The sequence below is a fragment of the Pelmatolapia mariae genome, linkage group LG7, assembly GCF_036321145.2.
Source record: "Pelmatolapia mariae isolate MD_Pm_ZW linkage group LG7, Pm_UMD_F_2, whole genome shotgun sequence".
In the NCBI taxonomy this organism is placed as follows: Eukaryota; Metazoa; Chordata; class Actinopteri; order Cichliformes; family Cichlidae; genus Pelmatolapia; species Pelmatolapia mariae.
Window position 1 is genome coordinate 22,498,641 of NC_086233.1, and position 18,408 is coordinate 22,517,048.

Below are 18,408 nucleotides of genomic sequence, written 5' to 3' on the forward strand. Positions count from 1 at the left end.
CTGTTTCACCTAAATGAGTGCAGAGGGGTGTATATGTGATCTTTTGCTACAATCTGCATTTTTCATCCAAATACATGCCAACCCCTTTAAATTAATTAGCACCTGCTGCTGAACATATGTGGAGAGGTAGTCTGCCTAAAACATTAATGTGGATGGCATCCAAGCTCAAACAGGGGAAAAAAGGTCATGAGCACAGATAGATCACAAAATAAAATATATTCTGACACCTGAAAATGATAAGTATTTTTCACCTCTTACCTCCCCTCTACACACACACACACAAACACACACACGGAGTGCCAAACCTCCTGTCTACACCCAACAGCAGCACTGCAAATCAAGAAATATGGCTCTGTGATTTCAGTGGGAAGTTAGTTAAAAGGGAGGAGTGTCTTAAGCTGCAACACCATAATTTCACACAGGATAAAAATGCCCTTCTACCTTCCACTTAATTTCTATTCATGAGGGTGAGGGTGCAGTCTACAGGAACACACTGATTAAACTCTACATAAGAGGAAGTCATTATGGGTTTCAACAAATTACTACTTGTCTACCTGAATATAAGTCTTTCATAGGAAACAGCATCAGAGCAACAGGGACGTTTATGACACCTATGTTTTAAATAAATGAAACGGAAACATTTTTTATGAGGCCATGGTCCTGTCATCCAGTGAAAAATATTATTACAGTTTGTTGATATAAGCTACTTGCAAACCTGTGGAATATTAGCACCAAACACCATCTGACTTTATGTGTAACTCCCAAAGAGCCTCAAAACTTGAGTTTTAGCAAACTGTATAGCACTGTTAATACAAAGAATTTAGTTTTGAGTAGTAAAAAAATATAATATAAAAGCATTAAAAATGTATTCTTAGCTATTAGTTCTACTCTTCTTCTGTTTTGCTCCTTTTCCTCTTTGTTCCTTCTGATAGCCCAAGCCCAGCTTCACGCCCGCACACGGTACACACACATATACACACAACTGTGTGCCTGGCAATGGTCAGTAGAGCATAACAAAAGTATGAGGCTTTTCTAAAAATAGCCTTGGTGCGCGAGTCTCTGTGAGAACAAACTTAACTGAAGACAGCAAGAAAACACAGAATTAGCCAAAGACCACACGGCGACATAGCCCCCTGACGCATGGGATGCACATGTTGGCACGCTGTTACGGATTGCAGGACAGCTGTGTAGATACAAAGTTTAACAGACTTCGTGACACATGTGCCTTTGGAGGCCATTGTGTGTACTTATATATGTATGCATGTGTGAATAACATAGGCAAATAACATAGGGAAACGTGTTCTGGAGAGTTCTAAATAAAGTTTCAAATGTTCATAAAAAGACACCCATGTGTGTTCAGTAAACATCAAAGGAGAATATGTGTGTGCCACACTGGGATAGGACAAAAACTATTTGCCTTCAGTTCAATAAATTGTTCATTCTTTAACTCCACACCACCGACAAACACACTGTAAGAACAATATTATAAACACAGCTCAGAAGGATTCCTGACCCAGACTCAGCCCAGACTCCAAATCCGCCCCCAACCTAAAACCCTAGAGGTGAATAAATGTATTTTGCTCTTTGTGTATTTAAACTACTTTTTGGCTTTTTATGCCCTGCTGCTTTTTCTTCATCAGGCCTCCTTCAGACTGCTTCCATCCATTTCAGCCTCCTGTTTCTTTGTCTGTTTGACCACAAACTGACAAGCCGGTGTCTGAACAATCCACTCCAACTAGTAAAGATTGGTGCTGCGTGTCAGAGCCCCGCTTCCTGGCATTGTGTGTTTATGTGGCATACCCCATTCACAGTGATCTAATGATGCTGTAAAAACCTTGCATCACTGCCCTGCTCTGAACCTGGTTTTCCAGAAGCTCTGATGCGAGCCAGCTTTGATAAGTAAACACAGTTTTACCGGTACTAAAATATTAGCGGTTTAGATAGCTGGGTGGCGTAGGCTTTAGGCTATAACAGCAACAAAAAAAGATTCCCTGAAGATTAAAGTGTTATTTTTAAGCACACGAAAGCCACAGAATTCAGAAAAAAGAGGACTTTTTTCACATGACTGTCTGCCTGATTCCAGACCAGTCTGCACAGTTTTCAATCTGGGTTGACTTTTATTGATATAATCCTACTTGTGCATTCAAAAGTTGTCATCTGAATACCAAAATGCAATCATGCAATGAATATAACATAACAGCTCAGAATTTATTTCTATCTTCAAGCCCTCACCTAAAATCACTCTATGAGCTGTTTTTGATTTCACTGTGATAACGTAGCAGTGAGCACAAAGCAGACAAAAGGAAAGGGTCAGGCATCAATAGCATGAGCTGCAAAATGCAAAATTACAGCATGCTTCTTTATATTACAAATTCATTCATTCATTAGCCTTCCTCATCTGGCAAGCAAAACGCTTGCTTCAGGGAACTGGAAAACTGGAAAAACGGTTTATGTAGTTTATGCAACTGGATAAAATTGCATATTAGGCATTTGGTTTTGTGGTTTTTGGTCTCCTGTTTCTTTGTTAAATGTGAGTTTTTTCCTTTTTTCCTTTGTATACTGTTGTATTTTCTGGCTGATATAAACAATCCATTGTTCCTTCAGTGGTCCTTGGAGAGAGCAGAGTTTGCTGTTTTTTGTCTCTAATCACCAATTTTTTTCCAAGTCTCTGGAATAAATCTGTGCAGATACTTTCAAGGGCAAAGAAAATGGCCAAGATAATCATCAAACAAGCAGCCTGTGTCTGGTGATTTGCCTGGGTTATGAAAGCCTGTTATGCAAATGGCCTATTATTACTTTTCAAAATAGAACGAGTGACGCACAATTATATTCATGCAAGTATATAAAAAAAACATGTTTTGAAGATAGTTTCACATAAAGGTCCCTACTTTGCGTAAAGATGTATTTTCTAACTCCAGGACCTCCGCAGGAAAGTACTACTCGACAATTAGCTTTGCTTAATTTGAGGCAGACGACCGCATTTTATCACTCCGAATCATAATTATTTTTTTTAATTACCTCTCGTAGGTTTTCTCAGTAATTGTAGTGTAATATCAACACACACTGAAAACAAATAATCTAAAACTAATCTAAATTCAATTAAAGAAATCATACTTGATAATTAGAGGTCAAAAATTATAAAGAACACCCTTTGATTAAAATAATCATTTGGAATGTGCTTTGGCACTGCTATTAGACTATTTTTATCATTCCTTCATGTGCAACACAGGCTATTTGGCGAAAAGATATTATAAGGTAATCGTACGTGTTCAATTTTATTTTACTTTTTTTTTTTTTATCTCTGGAAGGGAAATCAGTGATTAGACGCTGCATTGGACTTAAGGTATAATAAAAGACAACTCGTTATGTTCCAAAACAATTATCGCTGTTGAAGCTGTATTTTTGTTGTTTGTGCAAAAATTGTTGAAAAGTGTTTAAGTGGAAGAACTCAAAGTGACAACAGAGATGACATTGTATAGAGGGATGACTCAGATCGTGTTCCGTGTCAACTTTTCATTAAGTGAACATCCACTGCCTTTTCAGAGTGAAAACTACCCATAGCTAAATAAAAGAGAAATGAACTGAATTCAGAACATAAGGAAATTAGAGATCATTTCAGATTAAACACTAAAGTTAAATGTTACAACTGACAACATAGTGCTAAAAAAGATGGAGTCTTTAATTCTGGCATGTTAAACCATTTATATAGTTAAGTTTGATTGGGTGACCTGTGTCTGAAGAGAAAAACAAGATAGGGAGAATATTGTAAACAATTATTCATATTCATAAACACGGTGCTTTCAGTGCTTCTTTTGGTATGACATTTTCTTCCCACAGTTCTTTTATGGCTTTGTATTAAAAGCTCTGAGAAAACATTTTTAGATGCCTCTATCATTCTTTATGCGTTATTATATAACTGCTTCAATTATTGTTTTTCCAGCTTCCTTTATAAATGATAGGAAATAATCTTGTGGTCTTCCCAGTGGCTGCATGATGTTTATCTGCATTCATCGGTCAGAATGTGTACAGTTGTTGGTGTAACCGAATGGTAACATACACTCTAACACTCACGCACCCATACAGTACAATGGGACAACTACAATTATCAGAAATATCTCTGAATAAACTCAGTGACCAGCAGACAGGATACTGATTCATTCCTACTCTAACTACATTATGAAAGTGGTTACAATAGGTGCATTGTCTGAATGTGTGCTTGTGCTTGTGCGTGTGTGTGTGTGTGTGTGTGTGTGCGTGTGCGTGTGCGTGTGTGTGTGTGTGTGTGTGTGTGTGTGTGTGTGTGAGGATGTCTGGGTATATTGAATGCTTGATCTGATTCTTCCCTGCCTCCTGTTATTCAGCACCTCTCCGGAGATGGCTGCTTTCCTGCATTAGTACTTCCCATGTCATGGTATGTTAATGAACAATGCTAGGACAACGTCACTCTTTTGAGCTGCTCTGACAAGATGTCAGGTTACTGAGGCCTAGGACTGGTGATACCCATTAAAATTTTATTGACATTTTCTGACCAGCAGATGACCTTTCTGCATGTACTTCTAAATGGCTGCAGCTACAGAGTTCTCCCCAAAACTGGCTGTTATACACAGACTGAAAAAGTAGGTCACTGATTCCTAATCAGAAGCAGCCACATTAGGAAGACTCACAGAATTCAAAAAACCAAAAAAACAAACAAACAAACAAACACTGAGCTAATTTTAAATAAGTATATAAGATATATATGTATATATACAGTAACCAAAGAGCTTCTCAGGTCAGAGTAATGGGATATTGTTCAAAGCTAAAGTCAGTCAACAATTCAATTATTAATTACAAAATTGAATTGAGAATTCAGACCTACAAGCAAGCAGCAACTAAAGGGGGCTGCAGCAATGGCCTAGCAGTCATTGACTCCAAAGGCTTTTCATCCAAGTATTTAAAAAAAATCCTTATATTTAAAATTATGTTAGTGTGTCCAAATAACTTTGACCCTCTGAATGTATGTTTAAAATGGTCTATAATTCCTAAATACTTCATGCAATTTTTTTTTGTTAAATCCATTGACTTAAAGTTGAAAGTCTTAAAAACCCACTGTGGTGGTATACAGAGGCAAAACTACAAAACTGTATCTTTACTGAAGTGTATATTTTGTAAAATAATAAGCCTTTAGCCTTCAATAGATAAAATCCACATTCGTCCATCTAGATTTTTCAACATATTATTTCAGGATATCTAATGAACAACGTGTCTCATAAAATCCCGGTTTCTCTTGTAATTACTTTAATAGCCAAAGCAAGGAAAACTAAAAAGTCATCATGCTGACCTTGTTCAGTCTGATGACTTTTTTTCATGTTCCATGTTTGATGAACATCCTGGCATCTTTATTGCTACCACTACTAAAGCTTCACAGCTAGGGTCAATATAGCAGTTACAGTCCTCAGCAATACAGACTGTTCAGATCATACTAAAGTGCATTTTGCACAGATAAGCTGCACTTTTTATAACTAGAATGTTACATCCCTGATAAAGGAAGGTTATTTAAATCCTAAATAATTACCACTGTCTTGGTGCAAATAAATTCTTTGCTTTTAGTTTCAGTATAATGTTTCCTCATCAATATGAGGGAGCCAGATAACACTGTCCTATTGGCTTTATGTTGCATCACCGGGCTGGTGGTCAGTCTCGTTGATCATTACGGTCCTGAGCTCAGAGTGGTAACACATAGAGCAAGAGTGTTAGTGCTGTGAGTAGCAGGTGCTGCCTTGAATCTGTTATTAGCATTTTGTATTTTTTTCACAGCCAAGCGGAAGGGCTGGTTGCCAGCAACTAAAGTGATTAGTAGGAAAGTAGCAGGTCAGGAAGAGACGTATGGCATTCAAGAGGGAAGGAAGGAATGCTGCAAATGAGATTCCAAACACAGAAGCAGGGGAATGATGTGGGTCACACATCCATTTGTGTAAATGTCATGCTTCCTCCGTCCCAAGGGAAGTAAACAACACACAACAGTCATGGAATATCTGGGATTACCATTGGTCTCAATGTGTAGAGTGACTGAGAACTTAAAGCATCTGCTCCCAGTCATTTTTAAGTCGCCATGTCCAAACTCTTTTACTTTGATGTGTTCTGAAAGTCAGCAGCTTTAAAAAAGTATGTTTTATTTTTAATGTGTCATTCAATTTTCTGTGCAAATAGTCCCTTAAAAAGTAACCTGTCCACAAAAAAGAAAACTGAAAGCAAAAGTAGAACATCAGTGCTTCCAGTGCGTCGGCTGTTTTAAAGCTATAAAATGCCTGCTAAAGAAAAATGTCATTCTCCAATCTGGACTAAAAGAAATGGTTGGCTTTGTAAAAAAAAAAAAAAAAAGTTTTATCAACTAAAAATTAACAAAAGCTATAGCAGTGTATTTAATACATTTTGTGAAATTAATAATTGTTCTCTCTCTATAGCAAACTAAATGTACTTTACATTAATTAGTACCACTGCTGCATGATTAAATGTGAGGCATTCAACAGATTATTGTAGTCATAACAGAAAATAGCAAGCAAAAGAACTCCATGGAAAATACATAAAAGGGTTAGGAATAAAAAGATTATTCATTAGCTAAATTACATCTTTTATTCCATAATGAACAAGCAAAGAGTGAACTGTGATTTTCCTGTCTTTACCCTTCAGGGCTGATTGCTCCATTGACTCTGTTCCCATCCTGTGAGGACAGCATGTGTGTTCCTATCATCTCACCAGCATTGTTCTCCCTGACTTCTGCTGCCCAGGGAGTACAACAGAGTGTACGACTTTGTCCTGTTTCTGTGCGTGCTGGGACACACTTACATGCTTCTACAATGCAAATCAAGGCAGATTTATGTGCTGAAAGCACAAATTGCGCATGTACGTCTGTCTCCATGTATGTCCCTCTTTTACTTCAGTCAGAACACACAGTTCATTCAAAGTCTATCCAAGACAACAGACTGTGCAGATGAATGCTCAGATTTGGTATTAACAGTATTACCAACTGCAGTAATAGCAACCTTGAAGAGTATTTTCTGTCTGTTAGCACTACGCAGCAAGTTTCATGTACTGAATGATTTGCCATTTACAATCTGTGAAATGATTTGCAAAGGACTTAGATGAAAATTTGGAAGTATTTTCCTGAAAGGAGATCATCCAGCAAAATGTGAATGTGACTGATATTGCGGCCAAACTTTAATTGACCTCATAGAGAGATGGAGGAAAAAATCACCACTGAGCACACTTTCTTGAGACTAATACTAGCTAATGCTAGCTTGCCAGCTAATCTACAAGCTATCTAGGTAAAATACTGTCTTGAGTGGATAAGATCAGCTAATTCATCCAAATTTATGAGGTTGATATGGCAACTTAGCTTGCTATTTTCCAATGATTTGTTTGTTTTTATCCAGCAAAATGAAATATGTATAACTGATGTTTGCGCTTGACAGCAACTGCTAAAAGAAAAAGGTTAACCAAAGTTATAGCTAAAGGACAGAAAGAATTTACACGTGTCCTGGATTGGTGGCCAAAATCTGTTTTGTTGCTATTATATTTATACCCAGTTACAAGGTATATATGCTGGTCTCTCAGTCAGTTTACAACATAGGGTATGATAGAGGGTAGAGGAGGATTTCCCTCTCTCTAGTCTACATATCTCCCCCCTGCTAAATTATTTTTTATATCCCCAGTGGGGATATAAAAATGCACCCTACCCCCTCTGATTCTTACTGCTTCATTTTAGAACGATCTACAGCATGAACAACAACACAGCGAGAAAGTGAGTTTTCCTTTCAGCACTTCAACACAGATGACACTGCCTGTTAAGTGGGGCTATAATCTAATTCTTTCCACTACAACCTCTTATTAAGCCTAAGTAAATATGCTTTAGAGTAAAAACCTAACCAAATAAATGAGAAATGAACCAAATTCATTTTCCCCCCATAATCCTAGACGTATTCCTGGACATCGTCGACATCAGAATTCCCTACACAGATGAGTTATCCAGCTTCTTATCACTTTTTACTACATTACAGCTATGCAACAGGGCTGCTGTCATCATGCAGTTCTAAAGGGAATCTTCAAGTAAATTATGTGCAGGGTTTGTTGGCTTTGCAACTGATGGTGCCTCTGATGTGATGCACTAATAGAGAGGAAAAGCCACAAAAGAGCAAAACGATCAGTCATACACTTTATAATGAACCTGATCGTCATTTACTGCATATTGAATATGGTCCATGATGCTGCAAAACACTTTAAAGAGCCAAGTCATTTTCACATATTCATTAACTCTCAAACTCAGAAAGTCTACTATTGATCTCAATAAATATGACATAGTTAGAGTTGCCTCCTTTGCCTCTTTAGAGATTTAAATGTGTGGTTAAAAGAGGAGTAGTGCGCTGCAGATGATGCTCTGCAGGATAGTAGAAAAACGCCAACATGAAAGCAAGCTATTAAATATAGAGGAATATTTGTTTTATTAAATATTTTATTAAATACACAGTCGGCCAAACATTGCTAGGTGGAAGAAGGATCTGATTTAATTTTGGTATGTTAAACCATTTGTATTGTTACACTGAGCCAAATGTGTTTGAAGACAAAAACAGGAGACTGAGAAAATTGCTCTTTTTAAGTGAATTTGATTAATTAAAAAAAACTTCACTACATTACTTTAAATGCTGAGATTAGATATATGAGTTCAGAGCTTTTTTTTCTGAAGCTCATAATTATTCTATAAGACAAACAGTACCAACTAGAGCAATGTCCCGTAAGCTTCACTGTGCAAAACTGGTGGGTGACGCACACGAATGTGAACAACAGTTCCGTTAAAGGCCACAGGTATCATTAATAACAACAGCTGTACACGGGTTACTTATGGAACCATCTATAAACATTTATTTATCTAAATATTTTGCCATAGCAGTATTTTTTGGCTGACTCAGCCAAAATACTGCTATGGCAACGAGCGCTGTAAACACCTCAGTTCAAACACACAGAGGACACAACTATGAAACAGGAGGGCTTCTGGAGTCTGTCTTGAGTCATCTGAATATCAGGAGAATGCCAGTGATAGCATCCAAAGTCCCAACATTTACCGACCAAAGAGAATACACTATAGGAGACTGAGGTGAGCACAGAGCGTGGGTCTGCTGAACTGAGCTCTGCTAGTAAGTGCTATGACATCAGGGCAACGCGTCTGACGAAGGAAAAGCATCATCAAACACTCTGCACAGTAATTAGTTTAAAGGTCACTGAGCAAATGCTGATGGTCATTCCTGTATACTGCTCAAAGTCTTGCATATTCCCAAGATGCAAGTGATAACGCGATATTGTATTAGTCATCAAGCTGATGACAACTGAAACAATACTCTCCAATGATTTCCCAGCTCTCAGTCTGTTAGGTCTGTTAGGTCTCTCGTGTTGGTTCTTCATACTGTAGCAAGTCACTAACTTTGTTAAATGTTAGTACTGGAAGCAGGTGTCAGGCCATCTGTTATAATTACTGAGACAGGGTCCTCTACAGTCATTGGTATTGACATGTGTAAAGCACTCCTTCATGCACAGTTCAGAAGAGTAACTAGTCACGAAGCCCATTAAAATGCAGGCACAATCACAAACAGGAAAACAACTGATAACAAATGCAAGCATAATTACTCAGGATTAGCTAGCCTTTGTTGTGGGGGTTTTGCGAAAATGCACAACTCCATGAATGAGTGGTTAAGTAGTAGCACTGGAGTATGAACATTGAGATCTTTAACAAAGATTACATTTTTAAATCAGACACACAGTAGAAGGTTTAACTTGTTTGTAAATTATGGTTCTTTTTATGTGTCTGTATTCTACTACTTTACTTTTGTATGAATTAGTTAAAGTACGCTTAACAAGCCTGGAATTTCTCCACATGCTAAAATGGTCTTTGTAGAGCTACGAGAAACAGCTTCTAACAAAAGTTTAAGGAGTGAATGTAAGCAATAACATCATTCTCAAAGCCAATAAGAATATTATGAACTTCTACTGAACTTAGTAACTTAGTTAAACTGCACATTGCAACAGGAAAGCCTCTACTCAGCACTGAAACATCCACAGCATACATGTTTGGTCTTGGATGCTCTAAGCTGGCCTAGTCATGTCAAAACCTTCTCTCCAATAAAGCACAAGTTTAATCAAGTTTATCTATACTGTGCTTTTAGAGAGGATTATGTTAGACAGATACATTTTTACATATTACAACATTTAATCATATATCAGTAATCTACAATTATTAATATCTGTCAGTATTGCTCTTTTGAGATGCCAGCACAGAACACTGCAGACCTCAATGACTAAGCATGAAAAGCCAGTGCTGAAGGGAAAGTGGTTTGCAAAGTGGCTTGCCGATGTGAAGTCATTTTAGGCAGGCTAACTTGGATAAGTAGATAGCATTATATTATCTGGGCTAATGGGCTCTGCACAACAACATAAACTTAATTTTCATCTCTCCAAAGCACTTCATCTGCTGGTTTGGATAGAGACATTTTGTATGGGACCTGCAGCTTCAACCTGAATATTTTATTCTTCATTAGGCAATTACGTTACCACGTGGCTTCTTGTTTTATAAGATGTTAAAAGTCAGTTGAGAAAGCGACTCCATGCAAATCACAGCATTAAAACAGTGCGCCGTAGGAAAACCACTGGCACTGTGTGTGGGTCCATGTGTATCTGTGATTTACAAGTGCCATAACTTCTCGTGATATGCCAAAACAGTTCAGGCCAATGTTGTAAATAAAACGAATGGAAACTGTTATGTGGAAAAATTGAAGGAGAATGCAAGAGGACCTCTTGGCTGTGTGTTGTTCTGTAATGTAGTTATAATATGGCTGGGAGTGAAGATGAATCATTAAAAAAGAAGAAGAAAGAATGAAATAAAGCTCTCTGTTTGCATACTGATTGACCAAGGGATTGTTTGATGCAGAAATATGTATATAGACTTAGACGTATATATGTGCCACCTCGGGTTTGTGGGTATGTGCAGTTACTTTCTCCCCAACTGTGCGTTCTTCTTCCTTCTTAAGTTGAAATTTAAAAAACAAGTGAACAATCAAACATACAGAGACAGGGATAGGGGAGAATAACATAACATCTGTCTGGAACCTTCCAGACAGCACAGAAGACTTCACCGAAAGACAAAGGGAGATGTCCCTGATTTCACAACAAGAGGCAATAAATCGTTCCCAAATAAAAAAAAGAAAAGAAAAAGTCCTGTTCAGACTTACATAACTCCTTTTTCCCTTTATTGGAAACGTACATGGACGCTCACATTATATTTACATTATGGACTCTCCGCCATTAAAGTTTGCTGTAAACTGTGGAGTAACACAGCACAACCTAAAAAAACAGTGCATTCAGTTCATTCACATTTTTTGTCAATAAGTAGGAGGTGACTGGATGCTGTGTTGACTGTTCTGAAAGTTTGCTCAGTCTCAGTAAATATTTACATGTTACTCATTTAGCATTGCAGTGGACTGGCTGCGCCCTGCGTGCATTTGAACTGTGGCCTTTTGTCCCATCCAGGCCAACTACTGTACAACGAAACCCACATTTTTGTTCACAACGCCATCTGTGTTCAGTGGGTCATAGTGCTCACAGACGATACGCGCTGATTGTGATGTACGCCTTAGCACCTGGCAAATTACCTGTGGCACCTGTTTTGTTTTTATGCTGAAACAAAATACTTGAGATGAGCCTGGTACTCATCAATACACTGTATTTTTAAACAGTTTCCATGAACAACTTATTTAGTTCATTCAGTAAAAAAAACAAAAAAAAAACAACCGATCCTATTCTTAGGCCCGGTCATGCGCTGAGCCATGTGAGATAAACACAATAATCTTGATATGGAGTGCTATAACCTTTGAGCTAAAATTAACAAATATGCAACTTAGGGCCTGAGGAATAATGAGAGACAAGGATTAATAGAATAGTTTTTCTAGTGGAAAATTGCTGGGGCTTTACTCATATTTTTCTGTGTCACCCTAAAATAGAATATTTAAGTTCCTGTAAATGTTTTTCTTGCTTATTATTACAGCACATAAAGTATTATGTAAAGGCCAGAAAAACAGAAGCCAATCTTTTCTCTGAAGGTACGTCACTCCAAACACACTGCTGTGTGTTCCATTGTTTTAACCTCTTTAATGTGTGCTTAACCCTAACTATCTTTTCTACTCAATGAGTGTTTTTCTAGCGTTCAACATAATATTTACAACATACAACATAAGGTTTAACATAATACATTATATGCTTTATTTTCCCAATGATATTTTAGATATTAGTTATAAAAATATATATATATATTTATAACATTAAATTAGTTGTGCAGGAGCCAACACAACAGAACTGGACGGCCTGATTATGTGCACAGTGCACAAACATTACTGGAAAACATCTGCATATGTATTGAATTTTTAAGTGTTGTTCAAGCCAAAGATACGTGTTTTTTTTCTCTCTTTAAATAATGTTAAATAATGTTAAACAACTGTTTTTATTATTTCATGTAAAAGTAAGAGAGGGGGAGTTAATGTTATATAATACTGGACAGCTACAGAAACAGCCTTGCATGAGAGAAAACTGCAAGTCGGCCTCAGTGATTGGGCTGGAAGTACGCTGAGACCATTTTTACGACTGTCAGAGGTGTCCATAACATCATGCCAAACTACACCGATGTTTTCAAATTTAAATATATACTAATCTGTTTTCATCAGTGTTCATTTTATACTATCTGCCTGGGTCTATCCTTATGTCAACGCAAGAATGTAAGCATCACACACATTCAGTAAACACACTGAAATAGTTTCCCCACCCAACATCTGTAAAGAGAGGCGATATTTATTCAAAATCCAAACAAACATTTAAGCCCCGTAAACAGATTTTTTTTTTCTTTCTTTGGGTTGCTTGGGTTAGATCCTCACTTGTCAGCGACATCTGCGAGGGGGTGGGTGTCTGTGCAGCGAGAGGAGAGTCAATGTAATGACCTCACTGAAAATACAATTTATTGGTTTTAGCTCCTTCTGTAAAAACTACTGTAAAAAAAGGACCATTTGATCACCTCTGGTTTCCATTTGTTTTGGTTGTTTACATAGAACAATTTTAGCTTTTTTAATTAAACTTTAATAAACTAATTAAAAAAATATTGTTTACCTCATTCATGGTAAAAAAAAAATACAATGATTTTACATAGATGACTAACAATTATTTGAAATCTTTGACTTTCTGTCTCATAAGGTATTTTGTTCGTGTGGTAACATAAAACAAGCACCAAGCACCTTGAAAGAGCACTACTACTGGCTACTTGGTTAAGACACAAATTTAAGTATTACTGGTTTAAACTTTAGTTTTTTGCTATAATTTTGCTTTCTGTTGTCTTTGATTGAAATGCCTTATAAAATTGATCTAATACCATAAAATACCACAGGAACTGCTGGAATGTGAAAAGAACTTTTACATTTATAAACAGTTGAGCTAGATCAGGTTCATTTTTACCTGCATGGATAAAACATGAACAGTTGAAAAGACGAGAGATAAAAATGCGAGGATTAAAATGAAACAGACAAAAGTATATTCAAATTTTTCACCACTCCGGTCCTTGCTTACCGTTTCACTGAAGCAGTAAGCAAGAAAAATCTCACAGTCAAACAAACTGACATTATTTTTCTTGACCTGCTCTCTGTCCGTCCCTGGCTCTCTTTGCATTGATGATAGGCCACTAAAAACATCAAGTGAGAAGAAAAGGTGCAGAACGGAAAGAAAGACAGGAGGACGCCTGGTGCTTGTTAAAGACCAGACACGTCTGTCACACTTTCTAATGCACATACACCAACCTGCAGCGCACTGAGTTGTGTGCAAAGTATCTTATAGTGTATGATAACTGATGTGGCACGTCAAATATTCATGAGTAAGTTATTCAAATAGTAATAAAACAATGTAATCAGTGAAGCTAAAGTTTCACTGCAAGTTTAAAACAAACACGATCAGACAACATTGTATACATTGTTTCTGTGTGTTTCTTTGTTTTACCTCCAAAAACAATGTCAATGTTAATCAATGATTCTAAATTAATTAAAGTCCCCACCCCGTGTGGCTAAATGGTTCTGATAAGTGGTTCTGATTTCATCCTACTGTAACAGTATAACACTGCAAACCAAATAGAGATAGCTTTAACTAAAACACAGACACACACACACACACTCTGCGCCTGAAGATGTCACAAGATTTATTAACGAGTGGATTTGGCATGTAATTTTAAATAATGGAAACAAAAGCCTCAAAGGAACTGTATCCATGACGCCAAGAGGTAGTAAAATTACCCTTGAATCTGCCAAGACCAATAGGCTGCAGCTCCGTCTGCTGCATTCCTTCCCTGCGCAGTGTACACACCTTGCCATTTAAGGCTGCCGAGTGTGCTGACAGGCTTGTGGAGGGAGAGGCAGATAAAGAGGAGAAGTATTTTTGATAAAGCAAGCACTTAATCAGCTCTGTTACTAATATATAGTAGAGCCTATTGAGTTCTGCTATCACTGACTTTTTTTCCTTACATTTAATACATTTTTCTGATCCTTCTTTTCTTTCTTTCTCATTTTTTCCAAACTATTTCTGCTGAAACATGTGTGCAGGTGTGCAGACCAGCACTATAAGTAGTTTTGGAAGAAACAGTGACACAGATGATTAATCGTCCGTGTGCACCATCAGTGTGATAATTCTAAGGACAAATAAAAAACCTATTACTTCATAGTGAACAGAAACATGAGACAGAATAATTTCTCAGTTAACATTACTCAACACTGGCATGAGCAAAGTGAGAAAAGGCACAACTGTTTCTGTTACTGTGTGTGAGCTGCATAAGGCAAGACAATATGATGCATGCTACCCTCTGCTGGACAAGTGAAACAACATTTATCAGCACTTAATCTCAAACTGCAGAAATCCTTCTCAAATAGGAGCCCAAAAATGATTTCATTATTGCACTATTCTATTTTTGTTTGTTACCTTTACAATTTTCTACAATTCTTGACTCTTAAAACGTACACAGATTGGTATGTGATGTGGGAAACACACTGCTATTATAGATAATGCTATAATTTCACAGTATTCTTGGATCTTTTACAGATTTTTACGTAACAACATTAGAGAGCCAATGAGACAGTAATTTGAAATTTATGAAAGTTTAACAGTCAGCATTAAAGTGTTTTGTATGTAAATGTGAGTAATCTGTGAATAATTATAAGTGTTAATTACAAGCTGATGTAATTATAACACCAGGTAGAGCGTGCATTTGCTCTGCTTTACCACTTGATGTCACCCTTTTCACTAAAACCACTGGAAAGTAAGTGGGCTATTCAGAAGGAGTAGCTGAAACACCACTGGTCAATATTGCAGTGCTTGTTTGTGTGTGTTTCTTGTTGCTTGTATTCGTGACCTGTTCTCTGTGTGCCTCACTGGTATTTCACAGTGACGTTGCTTACCTTCCTCCCAGAAAATAGCATACACAGCTGATGCATGGAGCCTCCATTCTTGGTCAGCTCTTTCTTCAAGGTTTTAGGTGACGGGAGTGTCCAGCCACCCTTGTGGGATCCCCCTCCAGTTTCTAGGCAGTTGATGGCGTTGTCAGAAGTGAAGCAAGGCGTGCGGGGGTCCTGCAGGAGGCTGCCCTCGCTGTGTGTGCGCCTGCGGAGGGAATTTTGCACACTCAGCCCCCCTCCTCCATGTTTCTCACACGTGGCACCCTCTACCATGCTTCGGCGCTTGCTGTCACTGCGTTGCAGGTAGGCATCGTCGCTGTCGTCTTCATCATCTTCTTCTTCAGACTCCTCGTCTTCGTCTTCATCGTACTCTTCTTCGTCAGTGTTGGGTGAAGAAAGGGCATCGGCGCTAAAGGAGCGGTCAAGGCGGAGCTCCGGGATAACAAACGAAGATGAGGAGGAGGAAGGGGGAGCGTTGGTGTCAGGCGGCTCTGAGACATTGTCCTCGTCTGTGTTTGACACCACCAGGTTTAAGTTCACCTCCTCCTCGTTCCTCTCTCCTTCCTCCTCTCCGTCATCTTCTTTCTCGCAGCCTTCGCTCCCGACACTCTTTCTGCCGGCCTCCTCTTCCTCTTCATCCTCCTCTTCCTCTTGCTTGTTCTCCTCATCCTTCCTGTCCTTCCAGAGTTCCATCTCATGCCCCTCTATGCTCTTGGAATCCTCACCCTCAGTGGAAGGCGGTGGTGTTGGAGGTACCTTAAGTCCCTCGTCAGATCCCACCAGACCTCTAAGGGGCATGTAGACCTCATCCAGAGGGGTGAGTGGCTCTGAGGGGTGAGGACTACCCAGCGTTGGGGGCTCAGAGGGACTGGAGGGATACAGGCTGCTTTCCTCCCCTTCTGAGCTACGTGTCGGCAGATGGAGGCATACACCTCCTCGATCTCCTCCTACTCCACCCAGTTCACATGAAGGGGCATCCACCTTAGGCTCCAACATCTGGAAAGAGAGAAAAAGACAAAAAGAAAGACACAGAGAATGAATAGTCAGCCTCAGGCTGTTTGGATAAACCCACTTAACACTTTCATTCAGTTTGGTTTGAAATACTCTTATAATGATGTTGAGTTATACTGGCAGGAAAAGACAAGACGAAACAGTGTCTTTTGGGATGATCACAGTGCCATTTAAAGCAATAATGCTCCTGCAAATTCTTGCATAGAGACTATCATGACCTGGCTGCGCCACCTGGAGGAGACGGAGGAACACATCCCACATCTGGAATGCTTACAACCATGTCATGAGAGAGAGCACACCGTGGACCAAGATAAAGCAAAGGAAATTTCAGATACTCATCTTCAACTTGGGCTTCCAAGGTATGAAAAGAGACATACAAAACAACTTCACTGGTAATTTTTGTCCCCAACACTGCATCAGTTGATAAAATGCCAGACACTATACTGTGATATTAGTGCAAGTGAGTTCATATTGTGATATACTACTATTCAGTTCACTAGTGCTGCTGGCTGCTGCACTACACTCGAGCTTGCTGCAGTGATTCAGTCAAATTAAACTGGTACTGTGCCCTCAAGGCAGTGGAATAGAAAACAAACCAAACCTCTTGCAGAAACTAATGAGATTACTCCTACATTAAAAAAACAAACAGTCACCCATCTTTTCATCCATCTATCTCCCCTGCAATGTTTCAAAACATTTGAAAGTATAGCTGTAGTTCACATGACCACTGCCCTCACCCATTTCCCAAGGCCTAACATAATAACCCTGTCACACACTAATGTGAATGTGTGTGTAACAGCACAATGCTTGTCCTCCTCCCATGCACTTGGCAATCCATCCCTTTTAACATCCTTCCAAAATCTGCTAGTTTTAAATGCTGCTTTAACCTCTCCCAGCCCACAGTAGATGGTTTATTACAAATGCATTTTGAGTCGGCCCACATCATTCATGCCCGCAGTATTTTAATTTGCATTTTAAAAAAAGGTCACAGAGTAGTCGGTGATGCTAAACATATCAGTCTGAGTATAGGAAACATTTACAAAGTTGAAACTTTTTAGTGGGATGTTGTGATGCTGCATTTTTTTCTGTTTTCTGTTCTTCTTATCAGGAACACCTAACATGTGTTAGGTGTTCACCACTAAATATGGTTCAGAGACACCTTCCAGAAACCAGAAGACTTTAAACAGAGGGGACCTTGACCCAAGATAGAATAATTTACCATAGGACAATGACAGTGGTCCAAAAAAAAGTACCAAAAATAAAATCTACCTGTTAAATCCCAGATCTCCAAGTCTACAGAATCACTTTTAACTTGTTTAAGTCTCCATCAAGTCTTGTGAAGGGCCTCATTGTACTGGCCAAGTTAAACTATGATGATAAGCTGCAGTCACAAGATGCAGTGCCCTAATTGGAGATAATATTGCCTCCTCTCAGGCAGTTCTCATGATATTTCACAAGACGTTTGTGTACTTACGCAGCTCAAATTAGTTTCTGCGGAAACAATTGGCCTGGTTGTATTTTTGTCTAAACTTTTGACCCATATTTACAGAAAAAGGTGCTCTTTCATTCAGCACCAAACATAAACAAAATCCCAAAATGTTTTAATATTAACGGCTTCCACTGCTGCCCTTGTGCAGAAGATAAGATAATGTATGGATACTAAGTACATAAATCAGCCATTATTGCTTTTTGTTTCTTAGTGGATGACGTGCCTGGCCTCTACAATTATTTTAAAAAGAAAATAACCCCTCTTTTAATTTTAGGGTTTTACATATCATGACATAATAAAAAATAATCTGAATATGAAACAAAAACTAATACAAAAATGCAAAAGCAGTTTTGAAAATTAAAGAGCTGCTTCTTTGGGAATTAACAGGGTAATTAGCAGCCAGGTGCTGTTAATCAA

General features: G+C 38.3%; 1 protein-coding gene across 5 annotated transcripts in view; it reads right to left on the bottom strand.

Moving 5' to 3' along the window:
* Positions 1-18,408, bottom strand: part of rgs3a (regulator of G protein signaling 3a) — a 121,061-nt gene that overhangs the window by 16,942 nt on the left and 85,711 nt on the right. For all 5 annotated transcript variants that reach the window (XM_063478460.1, XM_063478459.1, XM_063478458.1 and 2 more), the window contains one exon: positions 15,495-16,487. In XM_063478460.1, the coding sequence (XP_063334530.1) occupies positions 15,495-16,487 (993 nt within the window). The remainder of the gene's footprint in view (positions 1-15,494; positions 16,488-18,408) is intronic.